Source organism: Vanellus vanellus, assembly GCF_965231255.1.
Source record: "Vanellus vanellus genome assembly, contig: HAP1_SCAFFOLD_1684, whole genome shotgun sequence".
NCBI classification, from domain to species: Eukaryota; Metazoa; Chordata; class Aves; order Charadriiformes; family Charadriidae; genus Vanellus; species Vanellus vanellus.
Window position 1 is genome coordinate 12,302 of NW_028127889.1, and position 18,661 is coordinate 30,962.

At 57.9% G+C, this 18,661-nt stretch overlaps 1 protein-coding gene across 1 annotated transcript; it reads right to left on the reverse strand.

The window, feature by feature from the left end:
* Positions 1-283: 283 nt before the first annotated feature.
* On the reverse strand, positions 284-5,833 carry LOC309684438 (zinc finger and BTB domain-containing protein 45-like; the record flags this gene model as incomplete). The annotated part of the gene is made up of 2 exons (XM_082500356.1): positions 284-966; positions 4,852-5,833. The coding sequence occupies 2 exons, from the start codon at positions 5,831-5,833 to the stop codon at positions 611-613; spliced, it is 1,338 nt and encodes a 445-aa protein (XP_082356482.1). The 3' UTR covers positions 284-610.
* Positions 5,834-18,661: the final 12,828 nt, after the last annotated feature.

Below are 18,661 nucleotides of genomic sequence, written 5' to 3' on the forward strand. Positions count from 1 at the left end.
TGATGCGGCCAATGGCTACCACGGCCCTTCCACGGTGGCCACAGGGACATAGCTTGGCCCCGTTGACACCCGTCATCATCAGAAAGACTTGGGGAGGTCCCGTGAGTGGCCAACGGCTACCGTGGCCATTCCGTGGTGGCCACGTGCCCAGGGTTGGCACCCACCGTTCAGTAGGTGAGATGTCACGTGGGCAAGAGGTGAGGAGGGGGGGGGGGAGAGGAAATTTTTAGGAGAAAAAAAAAAAATCGCAATAACGGCACTAAAACAGTCCTTAAAACCCGCGTGTTGATTTTCACCACCCCCCGGTGCCACCGAGTCTGTTGAACCGCCCCCCACCACTGCGGTTTTGGGGGGGGGGGGGGAGGGGACAGACGGAAACCACGTCACCGGGAGGGGCCAAGCGGGATGGACCCCATCTCCCTCCGTCTGTCCATCCGGTGCATCGAATCCGTGGCTGAGGTGGGGGTCAAAGTCCTTTAGGTTTCACCCCAGGGGGCTCCAACAGCCCTGGGGGACTCGTCCACAGGCACGGGGGAGCCCCAAAGTCCACCCCCATGGCATTTTGGGGGGGTGACAGAGACATGTGTTTCCCCCCCCCGGCGGAACACCTTCACGCCGTGTGAGCGGAGCCGGCACCCGCAGCCTCGGTTCCTGGCCACGTTGCCAGCCCGGCTTCGGGTGGTGGTGGCCCCGGCGGTGGCCCCGGTGGTGGGACAGGGTGGGTAGCAGCGGCGTGACGCTCGAGGAGGGTGCGGTGGGAGAAGCCCTTGGTGCAGAGGCGGCACTGGAAGCGTTCAGGGCGGTGGGTGCGCATGTGGACGTTGAGGGAGCTCTTCTGGGTGAAGCGTTTGCAGCAGACGCCGCACTGGAAGGCGCGGACGCCCGTGTGGGTCACCATGTGCTTCAGCAGGTAGTCACGGAGGGAGAAGGAGCGCCAGCAGATGGAGCACTGGTGGGGCTTCTCGCCTACGGAGAGACAACCGTGGGTCAACCTGGATCGATATGGGTCAACCTGGATCGATGTGGGTCAACCTGGATCGATGTGGGTCAACATGGATCAACACGGGTCAACCTGGATCGATGTGGGTCAACCTGGATCGATGTGGGTCAACCTGGATCAATATGGGTCAACATGGATCAACACGGGTCAACCTGGATCGATGTGGGTCAACCTGGATCGATGTGGGTCAACATGGATCAACACGGGTCAACCTGGATCGATGTGGGTCAACCTGGATCGATGTGGGTCAACCTGGATCAATATGGGTCAACCTGGAATCGATATGGGTCAACCTGGATCAATGTGGGTCAACCTGGATCAACACGGGTCAACCTGGATCGATATGGGTCAACCTGGATCAACACGGGTCAACCTGGATCGACATGGGTCAACCTGGATCAATGTGGGTCAACAAGGATCAACACAGGTCAACCTGGATCGATATGGGTCAACCTGGATCGATGTGGGTCAACCTGGATCGATATGGGTCAACCTGGATCAACATGGGTCAACCTGGATCGATGTGGGTCAGCCCGGATCAACACGGGTCAACCTGGATCGATATGGGTCAACCTGGATCGATGTGGGTCAACCTGGATCGACATGGGTCAACCTGGATCGATGTGGGTCAACATGGATCGATGTGGGTCAACATGGATCAACACGGGTCAACACGGGTCAACCTGGATCGATATGGGTCAACCTGGATCGATGTGGGTCAACATGGATCGATATGGGTCAACCTGGATCGATGTGGGTCAACCCGGATCAACACGGGTCAACCTGGATCGATGTGGGTCAACCTGGATCGATATGGGTCAACCTGGATCGATGTGGGTCAACCGGGATCGATGTGGGTCAGTCAACATGGATCAACACGGGTCAACACGGGTCAACCTGGATCGATATGGGTCAACCTGGATCGATGTGGGTCAACATGGATCAACACGGGTCAACACAGATCAACGTGGGTCAACATGGATCAATACAGGTCAACGTGGAGCAACGTGGAGCAACACAAGTTTCGGGTCAACATGGATCAATACAGGTCAACATGGAGCAACACATGTTGACACGGGTCAACACGGATCAGTAGAGGTCAACACGGAGCAACACAGGCTGACGGGTCAACATGGATCAATGCGGGTCAACATGGAGCAACATGGAGCAACACAGGTTGACGGGTCAACATGGATCAGTACAGGTCAACATGGAGCAACACGAGCTGATGGGTCAACATGGAATGACACAGGTTGATATGGGTCAACATGGATCAGCACGGGTCAACACGGAGTGACACAGGTCAGCATGAGTCAACATAGATTAACACACGTCAGTGGATCAACGTGTGTCAAAAGGGAGTGATGTGCATTGACGAAGGTCAACACAGATCATCATGGGTCAACGTGGGAGTGACACGGGTAAACATGAACCAACATATGTCAACATAGATCAACACGGGTCAACACAGACCAACATGGGTCAGCAGGATTCCACAGGTGCTCATGGATCAACGTGGGTCAATACAGGTCACCATGGATCCACACAGTTTGACACAGCTCGACATGGTTCCACAGGTGAACATGGATCAACACGGGTCAGCACAGGTCAACATGAGACGGCAGATCAACACAGGTCAACATGGAGCAACACGTGAGTGACCGGATTAACAAAGCAACATGGATTGGCATGGGTCTACACGGGTCAACACTGATCGACATGGGTCAAAATGGGTGAACACACGTCAACACTGGATCAACATGGGTCAACACAGAGGGTCATGGGAGAACACGGATCAATGCAGGTCTACGTGGGTCAAAATGGAGCGACATGGGAGTCACGTAGGTGACCATAGATGAATAGGGCCCAACACGGGTCAACGGTGGTCAGCACAGGTCATTGCGGGCTGATGTGGGTCACCACTTCGTAACACGGGTCAACATGGGTCACCACAGAGCGACACACGTCAACGCTGGTCCCATGGAGCAATGCATGTCAACATGGACTGACACAGAGCAACGTGTGTCCGCATGGATTGACGTGGAGCGACGTGGGTGACCACATAGCGACGTGGGTGACCACTGATCACATGGAGGAAGACATGTCAACATGGATCAACACAGCAACATGTGTCAACATGGATTGACACAGAGCAACCTGTGGGTCAACCCAGGTTGATGCGGGTCATCGCAGAGTCACATGGGTCACCACACAGAGATATGGGTCAACATGAGTTGACACAAAGTGACACAGGTGAACACATGTCAACACAGAGCAATGCGTGTTAACACGGACCAACACAGAGCAACATGAGTGAACGTGGCGTGACATGGAGCAACATGGGTCAGCGCAGGTCAATGTGGGTCACCAGAGTGACACAGGTCAACACTGATCATATGAAGCAACGCGTGTCAACGTGGAGCAGTGTATGTCAACATGGACCAACACAGAGCAACATGAGTGAACGTGGAGTAACATGGAGCAATGTGGGTCAACACAGAGTGTCTATGTGTCACCACGTAGTGACGTTGGTCACCACAGAGTGACACAGGTCAACGCTGATCACGTGGAGCAACGCGTGTCAACATGGACCAACACAGCAACATGTGTCAACACGGAGTGACATGGAGTGACACAGTTCAACACGTGATGAACATGAGTCAACACAAGAGTGATGTTGGTCACCACAGAGTGACACAGGTCAACGCTGATCACGTGGAGCAACGCGTGTCAACATAGACCGACGCAGCAACATGTGTCAACACGGAGTGACATGGAGTGAGACAGTTCAACTCGTGATGAACATGAGTCACCACAGAGTGTCTATGTGTCACCATGTAGTGATGTTGGTCACCACAGAGTGACACAGGTCAACGCTGATCACGCGGAGCAACGCGTGTCAACATGGACCATCACAGCAACGTGTGTCAACACGGAGTGACATGGAGTGACACAGTTCAACACGTGATGAACGTGAGTCACCACAAGAGTGACGTTGGTCACCACAGAGTGACACAGGTCAACGCTGATCACGTGGAGCAACGCGTGTCAACATGGACCGACGCAGCAACATGTGTCAACACGGAGTGACATGGAGTGACATGGAGTGACACAGTTCAACACGTGATGAACGTGAGTCACCACAAGAGTGATGTTGGTCACCACAGAGTGACACAGGTCAACACTGATCACGTGGAGCAACACGTGTCAACATGGACCAACACAGCAACATGTGTCAACATGGAGTGACATGGAGTGACGTGGAATGACACAGTTCAACACGTGATGAACATGAGTCACCACAGAGTGTCTATGTGTCACCATGTAGTGATGTTGGTCACCACAGAGTGACACAGGTCAACGCTGATCACGCGGAGCAACGCGTGTCAACATGGACCATCACAGCAACATGTGTCAACACGGAGTGACATGGAGTGACACAGTTCAACACGTGATGAACATGAGTCAACACAAGAGTGATGTTGGTCACCACAGAGTGACACAGGTCAACGCTGATCACGTGGAGCAACGCGTGTCAACATGGACCGACGCAGCAACATGTGTCAACACGGAGTGACACGGAGTGACACAGCTCAACCCGTTGTGTCCCTGTCCCCAACCCTCCGCACCCCCATCTCCCAACGGCCCCGTCCCCACATGTCCCCGCTCCCTCACTGCACCATCCCCCGTTGCCCCACATCCTTATCCCCTCCAACATCTCCCCACCCTTCCATCGTCCCCACCTCCCCCGTCCCCACGAGGGACCCTCTGCAGCTCCCGTGTCCCCCCCCCCCGGTGTCCCCTCCCCCCGGTGTCCCCTCTGCCGTGTCCCCTCTGCCGTGTCCCCTCACCGGAGTGGATGAACATATGTTTGGTGTAGTTCTTGCGGGAGCTGAAGGTCTTCTGGCAGTGACCGCACTGATAGGACGGCTCAGGACAACGTGAGGGACCGGGTTGGGCCACCTCGGGGACAGAGGGGACAACCCCCTCCACGCCCCCCTCGTACAGCGCCGGTGGCGGCGCCGGCGGTGGCACCGGTGGCACGAAACCAAAACTGTTGCCCCCCGGCGGCGTCTTGACCCCAAACGCCGGCGCTCGGCCCGACGTCTCCAGGCCACCGCTGTCCTCGCCGGGCCACGGGGGCAAGAAAGCGTCGGCGAAGACCTCGGCAGCCCCGAAAAATGGCGGTTCCTCGGCAGCGAAGGGCGGGGCGGCGAAGCCTTCCTCCCCGACGGCAGCGGTGGTGCCCTCTTCTTCCTCCTCCTCCTCCTCTTCCTCCTCTTTAACCGGCAACTGGAGGCGTAGAGGTTGCCGTTGTTTGCGACTGTGGCAACTGGGCGCCGGTTCCACCGGCCCGAAGCGGAGATCGGGTTCCGGCGGTGGTTTGGGACGGGAGTCAACGGGTGCCGGGGCGGGGTCGGGGCGGGGTCGGGGCGGGGCAGGCGGCAACGCCTTGGGAGCGCGGCTTTGAGAGATGATTTGGGTACACTCGTCGATGACGGTCTTGATTTGGAGGATGGAGGCGGCGGTGAGGATCTGGAGAGCTTCCGATTGGGCCACCACCAAACAACCGCTGTACATAAACTCCACCAACTGCCGTACGGCTCCGCTGGGGACAACGGGTGGCACCTCGATGGCCGAGTGACCCAAAAGCAGCTTGTCGTGGAAGAAGGGACTGCCGGCGGCCAGGACGCAGCGGTGAGCCCGTAAGGTGGCCTCACGGATACGCACCGTCACGTCGCAGAAGTGACCGCCCAACCGTTGACCGTTGAGGGTCTCCAGGAGGGACCGACTGAAGTTCTGGAGATGAATGTAGTGGACGGCTTCCGCCATGTTGATCAGGATGGGTGACCGGCGGGGACCGGGGTGGTCACCGAGGTCTGGAGATACCTGAGGAGATCGGATGGGGGTGTCACCAGGGGTTGGGGACATCAATGTGGGGTGGAGAGGCCACCAGGGCACCACCAGGGGTTGGGGACATCTTCTGGGATGTCACGAGGGGTTGGGGACATCAACGTGGGGTGCAGATGCCACCGGGGCATCACCAGTGACACCTTCTGGGATGTCTCCAGGGGTTGGGGACATCAACGTGGGGTGGAGATGCCACCAGGGCATCACCAGGAGCTTGGGGAGTGGGGTGTCATCAGGAGTTGGGGACATCAACGTGGGGTGGAGATACCACCAGGGCATCACCAGTGACACCTTCTGGGATGTCACCAGGGGTTGGGGACATCAACATGGGGTGGAGATACCACCAGGGCATCACCAGTGACACCTTCTGGGATGTCTCCAGGGGTTGGGGACATCAACGTGGGGTGGAGATGCCACCAGGGCATCACCAGGAGCTTGGGGAGTGGGGTGTCATCAGGAGTTGGGGACATCAACGTGGGGTGGAGATGCCACCAGGGCATCACCAGGGGTTGGGGACACCCTGTGGGATGTCACCAGGGGTTGGGGACACCGACGTGGGGTGGAGATGCCACCAGGGCATCACCAGTGACACCTTCTGGGATGTCACCAGGGGTTGGGGACATCAACGTGGGGTGGAGATACCACCAGGGCATCACCAGTGACACCTTCTGGGATGTCTCCAGGGGTTGGGGACATCAACGTGGGGTGGAGATGCCACCAGGGCATCACCAGGAGCTTGGGGAGTGGGGTGTCATCAGGAGTTGGGGACATCAACGTGGGGTGGAGATGCCACCAGGGCATCACCAGGGGTTGGGGACACCCTGTGGGATGTCACCAGGGGTTGGGGACACCGACGTGGGGTGGAGATGCCACCAGGGCATCACCAGTGACACCTTCTGGGATGTCACCAGGGGTTGGGGACATCAACGTGGGGTGGAGATGCCACCAGGGGTTGGGGACACCCCTGAGGACGTCCGCAGGGGACATTAAGGACATTGTTGGGGACACCGACGTGGGGTGGAGATGCCACCAGGGCATCACCAGAGGTTGGGGACACCTTCTGGGATGTCACCAGGGGTTGGGGACATCAACGTGGGGTGGAGATGCCACCAGGGCATCACCAGGGGTTGGGGACACCTTCTGGGATGTCACCAGGGGTTGGGGACATCAACGTGGGGTGGAGAAGCCACCAGGGGTTGGGGACACCCCTGAGGACGTCCGCAGGGGACATTAAGGACATTGTTGGGGACACCGACGTGGGGTGGAGATGCCACCAGGGCATCACCAGGGGTTGGGGACACCTTCTGGGATGTCACCAGGGGTTGGGGACATCAACGTGGGGTGGAGATACCACCAGGGCATCACCAGTGACACCTTCTGGGATGTCACCAGGGGTTGGGGACATCAACATGGGGTGGAGATACCACCAGGGCATCACCAGTGACACCTTCTGGGATGTCTCCAGGGGTTGGGGACACCGATGTGGGGTGGAGATGCCACCAGGGGTTGGGGACACCCCTGAGAACATCTGCAGGGGACATTAAGGACATTGTTGGGGACACCAACGTGGGGTGGAGAGGCCACCAGGGCACCACCAGGGGTTGGGGACACCTTCTGGGATGTCACCAGGGGTTGGGGACATCAACGTGGGGTGGAGAAGCCACCAGGGCATCACCAGTGACACCTTCTGGGATGTCTCCAGGGGTTGGGGACACCGATGTGGGGTGGAGATGCCACCAGGGCATCACCAGGGGTTGGGGACACCCTGTGGGATGTCACCAGGGGTTGGGGACATCAACGTGGGGTGGAGATACCACCAGGGCATCACCAGTGACACCTTCTGGGATGTCTCCAGGGGTTGGGGACACCGATGTGGGGTGGAGATGCCACCAGGGCATCACCAGTGACACCTTCTGGGATGTCACCAGGGGTTGGGGACATCAACGTGGGGTGGAGAGGCCACCAGGGCACCACCAGTGACACCTTCTGGGATGTCTCCAGGGGTTGGGGACATCAACGTGGGGTGGAGAAGCCACCAGGGCATCACCAGTGACACCTTCTGGGATGTCTCCAGGGGTTGGGGACACCGATGTGGGGTGGAGATGCCACCAGGGCATCACCAGGGGTTGGGGACACCTGGGATGTCACCAGGGGTTGGGGACATCAACGTGGGGTGGAGAGGCCACCAGGGCATCACCAGTGACACCTTCTGGGATGTCTCCAGGGGTTGGGGACACCGATGTGGGGTGGAGATGCCACCAGGGCATCACCAGACGTTGGGGACACCTGGGATGTCACCAGGGGTTGGGGACATCAACGTGGGGTGGAGATACCACCAGGGCATCACCAGTGACACCTTCTGGGATGTCTCCAGGGGTTGGGGACACCGATGTGGGGTGGAGATGCCACCAGGGCATCACCAGTGACACCTTCTGGGATGTCACCAGGGGTTGGGGACATCAACGTGGGGTGGAGAGGCCACCAGGGCACCACCAGTGACACCTTCTGGGATGTCTCCAGGGGTTGGGGACATCAACGTGGGGTGGAGAAGCCACCAGGGCATCACCAGTGACACCTTCTGGGATGTCTCCAGGGGTTGGGGACACCGATGTGGGGTGGAGATGCCACCAGGGCATCACCAGGGGTTGGGGACACCCTGTGGGATGTCACCAGGGGTTGGGGACATCAACGTGGGGTGGAGATGCCACCAGGGCATCACCAGTGACACCTTCTGGGATGTCTCCAGGGGTTGGGGACACCGATGTGGGGTGGAGATGCCACCAGGGCATCACCAGACGTTGGGGACACCTGGGATGTCACCAGGGGTTGGGGACATCAACGTGGGGTGGAGATACCACCAGGGCATCACCAGTGACACCTTCTGGGATGTCTCCAGGGGTTGGGGACACCGATGTGGGGTGGAGATGCCACCAGGGCATCACCAGTGACACCTTCTGGGATGTCACCAGGGGTTGGGGACATCAACGTGGGGTGGAGAGGCCACCAGGGCACCACCAGTGACACCTTCTGGGATGTCTCCAGGGGTTGGGGACATCAACGTGGGGTGGAGAGGCCACCAGGGCATCACCAGGAGCTTGGGGAGTGGGGTGTCATCAGGAGTTGGGGACATCAACGTGGGGTGGAGATGCCACCAGGGCATCACCAGAGGTTGGGGATGCCTTATGGGATGTCACCAGGGGTTGGGCCATCAACGTGGGGTGGAGATGCCACCAGGGGTTGGGGACACCCCTGAGGACATCCGCAGGGGACATTAAGGACATCGTTGGGGACACCGACGTGGGGTGGAGATGCCACCAGGGCATCACCAGTGACACCTTCTGGGATGTCTCCAGGGGTTGGGGACATCAACATGGGGTGGAGATGCCACCAGGGGTTGGGGACACCCCTGAGGACGTCCGCAGGGGACATTAAGGACATTGTTGGGGACACCGACGTGGGGTGGAGAGGCCACCAGGGCACCACCAGGGGTTGGGGACACCTTCTGGGATGTCACCAGGGGTTGGGGACATCAACGTGGGGTGGAGATGCCACCAGGGCATCACCAGTGACACCTTCTGGGATGTCTCCAGGGGTTGGGGACATCAACGTGGGGTGGAGATGCCACCAGAGGTTGGGGACACCCCTGAGGACGTCCGCAGGGGACATTATGGACATTGTTGGGGACACCGACGTGGGGTGGAGAGGCCACCAGGGCACCACCAGGGGTTGGGGACACCTTCTGGGATGTCACCAGGGGTTGGGGACATCAACGTGGGGTGGAGATGCCACCAGGGCATCACCAGGGGTTGGGGACGCCTTATGGGATGTCACCAGGGGTTGGGGACATCAACGTGGGGTGGAGATGCCACCAGGGCATCACCAGTGACACCTTCTGGGATGTCACCAGGGGTTGGGGACACCCCTGAGGACGTCCACAGGGGACATTAAGGACATTGTTGGGGACACCGACGTGGGGTGGAGAAGCCACCAGGTCACCACCAGGGGTTGGGGACACCCTGTGGGATGCCACCAGGGGTTGGGGACACCCCCCTGTGACGTCACCATGAGCGGGGGACACCTTTAGGTGACATCTCGGGGGGGGTCGTGGGAACCCCCTGTGTGGCCTCACCCTGGGGGGGGGAGGGGAGGGCCCGGCGACACCTCGCGCGACGTCACGGGGCTGCGGCGACACCCGGGGGGGACACCCCCCCCCCTTCCTCCCCCCCCCCCCCAAAAGGGACCCCAAAAGGGGGCGGGGCGGGGGCGGGGCCTCACTCACCTCCGCGCCCGCCCGCTCCGCCGCCGGCCCCCGACAGCCGGAAGCGCCCGCGCCGCCGCTTCCGGTCTTCCCCCCGCCCCCTTCCGCGTCACTTCCGGGGGAGGCGGCGGCCTCTCCCTCGCGCGAGGGGGAATCGGGAAGGGCGGGTCCTGCGCTGGGGGCGCCTATAGACCCCATAGGGACCCCCTATAGGGACCCCCATAGCGCCACAATACCCTATAGACCCCATAGGGACCCCCTATAGGGCCCCCCATAGCGCCACGATACCCTATAGACCCCACAGGGACCCCCTATAGGGACCCCCATAGTGCTATAATGCCCTATAGATCCCCATAGGGACCCCCTATAGGGACCCCCATAGCGCCACAATACCCTATAGACCCCATAGGGACCCCCTATAGGGCCCCCCATAGCGCCACGATACCCTATAGACCCCACAGGGACCCCCTATAGGGACCCCCATAGTGCTATAATGCCCTATAGATCCCCATAGGGACCCCCTATAGGGACCCCCATAGCGCTATAATGCCCTATAGACCCCATAGGGACCCCCTATAGGGCCCCCCATAGCGCTATAATGCCCTATAGACCCCCACAGGGACCCCCTATAGGGCCCCCCATAGCGCCACGATACCCTATAGACCCCACAGGGACCCCCTATAGGGACCCCCATAGTGCTATAATGCCCTATAGATCCCCATAGGGACCCCCTATAGGGACCCCCATAGCGCTATAATGCCCTATAGACCCCATAGGGACCCCCTATAGGGCCCCCATAGCGCTATAATGCCCTATAGACCCCCACAGGGACCCCCTATAGGGCCCCCCATAGCGCCACGATACCCTATAGACCCCACAGGGACCCCCTATAGGGACCCCCATAGTGCTATAATGCCCTATAGATCCCCATAGGGACCCCCTATAGGGACCCCCATAGCGCTATAATGCCCTATAGACCCCATAGGGACCCCCTATAGGGACCCCCATAGCGCCACAATACCCTATAGACCCCCATAGGGACCCCCTATAGGGACCCCCATAGCGCCACGATACCCTATAGACCCCACAGGGACCCCCTATAGGGACCCCCATAGTGCTATAATGCCCTATAGATCCCCATAGGGACCCCCTATAGGGACCCCCATAGCGCTATAATGCCCTATAGATCCCCATAGGGACCCCCTATAGGGACCCCCATAGCGCTATAATGCCCTATAGACCCCATAGGGACCCCCTATAGGGACCCCCATAGCGCTATAATGCCCTATAGATCCCCATAGGGACCCCCTATAGGGCCCCCCATAGCGCTATAATACCCTATAGACCCCATAGGGACCCCCTATAGGGACCCCCATAGCGCCACAATACCCTATAGACCCCCATAGGGACCCCCTATAGGGACCCCCATAGCGCCACGATACCCTATAGACCCCACAGGGACCCCCTATAGGGACCCCCATAGTGCTATAATGCCCTATAGATCCCCATAGGGACCCCCTATAGGGACCCCCATAGCGCTATAATGCCCTATAGATCCCCATAGGGACCCCCTATAGGGACCCCCATAGCGCTATAATGCCCTATAGACCCCATAGGGACCCCCTATAGGGACCCCCATAGCGCTATAATGCCCTATAGATCCCCATAGGGACCCCCTATAGGGCCCCCCATAGCGCTATAATACCCTATAGACCCCATAGGGACCCCCTATAGGGACCCCCATAGCGCCACAATACCCTATAGACCCCCATAGGGACCCCCTATAGGGACCCCCATAGCGCTATAATGCCCTATAGACCCCCATAGGGACCCCCTATAGGGACCCCCATAGCGCTATAATACCCTATAGACCCCATAGGGACCCCCTATAGGGACCCCCATAGCGCTATAATGCCCTATAGACCCCATAGGGACCCCCTTTAGGGACCCCCATAGCGCTATAATACCCTATAGACCCCCATAGGGACCCCCTATAGGGACCCCCATAGCGCTATAATACCCTATAGATCCCCATAGGGACCCCCTATAGGGACCCCCATAGCGCTATAATACCCTATAGACCCCATAGGGATCCAATATAGACCCTCATAAGGACCCCCATAGAGCTACAATACCCTATAGACCCCATAGGGACCCCCTATAGGGCCCCATAGCGCTATAATACCCTATAGACCCCCATAGGGACCCCCTATAGGGCCCCCCATAGCGCTATAATACCCTATAGACCCCCATAGGGACCCCCTATAGGGACCCCCATAGCGCTATAATGCCCTATAGACCCCATAGGGATCCAATATAGACCCTCATAAGGACCCCCATAGAGCTACACTACCCTATAGACCACATAGGGAGCCCCTATAGGGACCCCCATAGTGACCTCCATAGTGCTACAATACCCTATAGACCATATAGGGACCCCCCCCATAGAGACCCCCATAGTTCTACAATACCCTATAGACCCCCATAGGGGACTCCCCATAGACCCCATAGGGATCCAATATACACCCTCATAGGGACCCCCATAGTTCTACAATACCCTATAGACCATATAGGGACCCCCATAGCACCAGGATACCCTATAGACCCCATAGGGACTCCCCATAGACCCCATAGGGATCCAATATAGACCCTCATAGGGACCCCCATTCTTCTACAATACCCTATAGACGCCATAGGGACCCCCATAGCGCCATGATACCCTATAGACCCCGATAGGGACCCCCATAGGGACCCTCATAGTGCTGCAATACCCTATAGACCCCATAGGGACCCCCATAGCACCGTGATACCCTATGGACCCCATAGGGAGCCCCTAAAGACCCCATAGGGACTCCCTATATACCCCCTGGGGATCCAATGTAGACCCCCATAGGTCTTATAGATCCCCATGGGGTTACCTATAGGTCTGGGGTCCCCTATAGACCCCATAGGGGTTCCTGTAGAGCCTCGTCCTCCTATAGGCCTCCATAGGGGTCTTCGTGCCCTATAGACCTCCCCCTATAGGGCTGGTGTCCTCTCTAGACCCCTATAGGGACCTCTATGGGGTGAGGGGTCCCCTATAGACCCCATAGGGGGTTCCTGTAGGGCCTCGTCCTCCTATAGGCCCCCATAGGGGCCTTCGTGCCCTATAGACCTCCCCCTATAGGGCTGGTGTCCTCTCTAGACCCCTATAGGGACCTCTATGGGGTGAGGGGTCCCCTATAGACCCCATAGGGGCCTTCGTGCCCTATAGGCCTCCCCCTATAGGGCTGGTGTCCTCTCTAGACCCCTATAGGGACCTCTATGGGGTGAGGGGTTCTCTATAGGCCCCCATAGGGGCCTTCAGGCCCTATAGACCTCCCCCTATAGGGCTGGTGTCCTCTCTAGACCCCTATAGGGGCCTCTATGGGGTGAGGGGTCCTCTATAGGCCTCCATAGGGGCCTTCGTGCCCTATAGACCTCCCCCTATAGGGCTGGTGTCCTCTCTAGACCCCTATAGGGACCTCTATGGGGTGAGGGGTTCTCTATAGGCCTCCATAGGGGCCTTCAGGCCCTATAGACCTCCCCCTATAGGGCTGGTGTCCTCTCTAGACCCCTATAGGGACCTCTATGGGGTGAGGGGTCCCCTATAGACCCCATAGGGGCCTTCGTGCCCTATAGACCTCCCCCTATAGGGCTGGTGTCCTCTCTAGACCCCTATAGGGACCTCTATGGGGTGAGGGGTCCCACTTCCTCCTCCGCTGATGACCTCACTGCTTGGGCGGAGCCTCCTCAGCCATCCCGGGAAGTGGATGATGTCATTTCCTGGGGCCCTCGCTGACATCAGAGGTGGGTCCCGTGTTGGCCCGTGTCCGCCCGTGTTGGCCCGTGTCGACCCGTGTTGGCCCATGTTGGCCTATGTCATTCCATATTGACCCATCTCAGTCTGTGTTGGCCCATGTTTGTTGGCCCATGTTGGCCCGGGTTGGCCCGTGTTGGCCCATGTCAGCCCATGTTGGCCCGTGTTGGCCCGGGTTGGCCCGTGTTGGTCCATGTTGACCCGTGTTGGCCCATGTCAACCTGTGTCACTCCACGTTGACCCATCTCAGTCTGTGTTGGCCCATGTTTGTTGGCCCGTGTTGGCCCGTGTCAGCCCCTATTGACCCGTGTTGGCCCGTGTTGGTCCATGTTGACCCGTGTTGGCCCATATCGACCTGTGTCACTCCACATTGACCCATCTCAGTCTGTGTTGGCCCATGTTTGTTGGCCCGTGTTGGCCCGTGTCAGCCCCTATTGACCCGTGTTGGCCCGTGTTGGTCCATGTTGACCCGTGTTGGCCCATGTCAACCTGTGTCACTCCACGTTGACCCATCTCAGTCTGTGTTGGCCCATGTTTGTTGGCCCATGTTGGCCCGTGTCAGCCTCTATTGACCCAGGTTGGCCCGTGTTGGCCCGTGTTGGCCCGTGTTGGCCCCTGTTGGCCCGTGTTGACCCATGTTGACCCGTTGACCCGTGTTGGCCCATGTCGACCCGTGTCACTCCACATTGACCCATCTCAGTCTGTGTTGGCCCATGTTTGTTGGCCCATGTTGGCCCGGGTTGGCCCATGTTGGCCCATGTCAGCCCATGTTGGCCCCTGTTGGCCCGTGTTGACCCGTGTTGGCCCGTGTTGACCCGTGTCGACCCGTGTTGGCCCATGTCGACCCGTGTCACTCCACGTTGACCCATCTCAGTCTGTGTTGGCCCATGTTTGTTGGCCCATGTTGGCCCGTGTCAGCCCATGTTGGCCCGTGTTGGCCCATGCTGACCCGTGTTGGCCCGTGTTGGCCCCTGTTGGCCCGTGTTGACCCGTGTCAACCCGTGTTGGCCCATGTCAACCTGTGTCACTCCATATTGACCCATCTTAGTCTGTGTTGGCCCATGTTTGTTGGCCCATGTTGGCCCGTGTCAGCCCATGTTGACCCGAGTTGACCCGTGTTGACCCGTGTCGACCCCTGTTGGCCCATGTCAACCTGTGTCACTCCATGTTGACCCATCTCAGTCTGTGTTGGCCCATGTTTGTTGGCCCATGTTGGCCCATGTCAGCCCCTATTGACCCGTGTTGGCCCCTGTTGACCCGTGTCAACCCGTGTTGGCCCATGTCAACTTGTGTCACTCCATATTGACCCATCTTAGTCTGTGTTGGCCCATGTTTGTTGGCCCATGTTGGCCCGGGTTGGCCCATGTCAGCCCATGTCAGCCCATGTTGGCCCCTGTTGGCCCGTGTTGGCCCGTGTTGGTCCATGTTGACCCCTGTTGGCCCATATCGACCTGTGTCACTCCACGTTGACCCATCTCAGTCTGTGTTGGCCCATGTTTGTTGGCCCATGTTGGCCCGTGTCAGCCTCTATTGACCCGGGTTGGCCCATGTTGACCCGTGTTGGCCCGTGTTGGCCCCTGTTGGCCCGCGTTGACCCATGTCAACCCGTGTTGGCCCATGTCAACCTGTGTCACTCCATATTGACCCATCTCAGTCTGTGTTGGCCCATGTTTGTTGGCCCATGTTGGCCCGTGTTGGCCCGTGTTGGCCCCTGTTGGCCCGTGTTGGTCCATGTTGACCCCTGTTGGCCCATGTCAACCTGTGTCACTCCATGTTGACCCATCTCAGTCTGTGTTGGCCCATGTTTATTGGCCCACGTTGACCCGTGTTGGCCCATGCTGACCCGTGTTGGCCCGTGTTGACCCGTGTCGACCCGTGTCAACCCGTGTCACTCCATGTTGACCCATCTCAGTCTGTGTTGACCCATGTTTATTGACCCACGTTGACCCGTGTTGGCCCATGCCAATCTGTGCTGCCCCATGTTTATTGACCAGTCTTGACCCACGGTGACCCATGTTGGTCCGTGTTGGCCTACATTGATCCGTGTCCGTCCGTGTTGACCCCTGTTTCTTGACCCGTGTTGCTCCATGTTAGCCCGTGTTGGCCCGTGTCACTCCGTGTTGCTCCATTGTGCCCCGTGTTGCCGTGTTGACCCACGTAGACCTGCGCTGAGCCACGTTGACCTGTGTCCCTCTATGTTGTCCCATGTCAATCTGTGGTGGCCCGTGTTGATGCGGTATCGAACCTTGTTGACCCACGTTTGTGGATCCGTGTTGACCCATGTTGCTCCGTACTGATCCATGTTGACCTATGTTGACTCATGTCACCCTGTGATGCTCCATGTTGACCCATGTAGACCTGTGATGATGCTCCATGTTGACCCGTGTAGACCTGTGATGCTCCATGTTGGCCCATGTAGACCTGTGATGATGTTCCATGTTGACCCGTGTAGACCTGTGATGCTCCATGTTGACCCGTGTAGACCTATGATGATGATCCATGTTGACCCGTGTAGATCTGTGATGATCCATGTTGGCCCGTGTAGACCTGTGATGCTCCATGTTGGCCCGTGTAGACCTGTGATGATGCTCCATGTTGACTCGTGTAGACCTGTGATGCTCCATGTTGGCCCGTGTAGACCTGTGATGATGATCCATGTTGACCCGTGTAGACCTGTGATGATCCATGTTGGCCCATGTAGACCTGTGATGATCCATGTTGACCCATGTAGCCCTGTGATGATGATCCATGTTGACCCGTGTAGACCTGTGATGATCCATGTTGACCCGTGTAGACATGTGATGATGATCCATGTTGACCCGTGTAGATCTGTGATGATCCATGTTGGCCCGTGTAGACCTGTGATGATGATCCATGTTGGCCCGTGTAGACCTGTGAAGCTCCATGTTGGCCCATGTAGACCTGTGATTATCCATGTTGGCCCGTGTAGACCTGTGATGATGATCCGTGTTGGCCCATGTAGACCTGTGATGCTCCATGTTGGCCCGTGTAGACCTGTGATGATGATCCATGTTGGCCCGTGTAGACCTGTGATGCTCCATGTTGGCCCATGTAGACCTGTGATGATGCTCCATGTTGACCCGTGTAGACCTGTGATGCTCCATGTTGGCCCATGTAGACCTGTGATGATCCATGTTGACCCATGTAGCCCTGTGATGATGATCCATGTTGACCCGTGTAGACCTGTGATGATCCATGTTGGCCCATGTAGACCTGTGATGATGATCCATGTTGACCCATGTAGCCCTGTGATGATGATCCATGTTGACCCGTGTAGACCTGTGATGATCCATGTTGGCCCATGTAGACCTGTGATGATCCATGTTGGCCCGTGTAGACCTGTGATGATGATCCATGTTGACCCGTGTAGACCTGTGATGCTCCATGTTGGCCCATGTAGACCTGTGATGCTCCATGTTGGCCCGTGTAGACCTGTGATGATGCTCCATGTTGGCCCGTGTAGACCTGTGATGATGATCCCTGTTGACCCGTGTAGACCTGTGAAGCTCCATGTTGACCCGTGTAGACCTGTGATGATCCATGTTGGCCCATGTAGACCTGTGATGATGATCCATGTTGGCCCGTGTAGACCTGTGATGCTCCATGTTGGCCCATGTAGACCTGTGATGATGATCCATGTTGGCCCGTGTAGACCTGTGATGCTCCATGTTGGCCCATGTAGACCTGTGATGATGATCCATGTTGGCCCGTGTAGACCTGTGATGCTCCATGTTGGCCCGTGCCAACCTGTGTTGACCCGTGTTTTTTGACCTGTGTTGGTCCGTGTCGCTCCCTGTTGACCCACATCAGTCTGTATTGCCCCATTTTTCGTGACACGTGTCGAGCCGTGTCTTGACTCGCCTTGACCCATGTGGATCCATGTTGACCCATGTTGGCCCGCGCTGACCCGTGCTGATCTCTCCTGGTCCGTGTTGCTGACCCGTGTTGAGCCATGTTGACCCGTGTCACGCTCTGGTGCTCCAGTTTGACCCATGTGTTGACCCATGTCAGTCCGTGTTGCCCTGTGTTGATTTGCACTAACTCGGGGTGACCCGTGTTGACCTGTGTTGACCCATGTTGATGTGTGTTGGTCCGTGTTGGCCCATGTCGATCCTTGTTGACATGTGTTTGACCCGTGTTGGCCCGTGTTGACCTGTGTTTGACCTGTGTTGGCCTCTGTTGACCGTGTTGACCTGTGTTGACCTGTGTTCGAACCGTGTTGACCTCTGTTGACCCATGTTGACCTGTATTTGACCCGTATTGACCTCTGTTGACCCATGTTGACCTGTGTTTGACCCGTGTTGGCCCATGTTGACCCGTATTGACCTCTGTTGACCCGTGTTGACCTGTGTTTGACCCATGTTGGCCCATGTTGACCCGTGTTGACCTGTGTTTGACCTGTGTTGGCCTCCGTTGACCCATGTTGACCCATGTTGGCCCGTGTTGGCCCATGTTGACCCATGTTGGCCCGTGTTGGCCCATGTTGGCCCATGTTGGCCCATGTTGACCCGTATTGACCTCTGTTGACCCGTGTTGACCTGTGTTTGACCCGTGTTGGCCCATGTTGACCCGTGTTGACCTGTGTTTGACCTGTGTTGGCCTCCGTTGACCCATGTTGACCCATGTTGGCCCG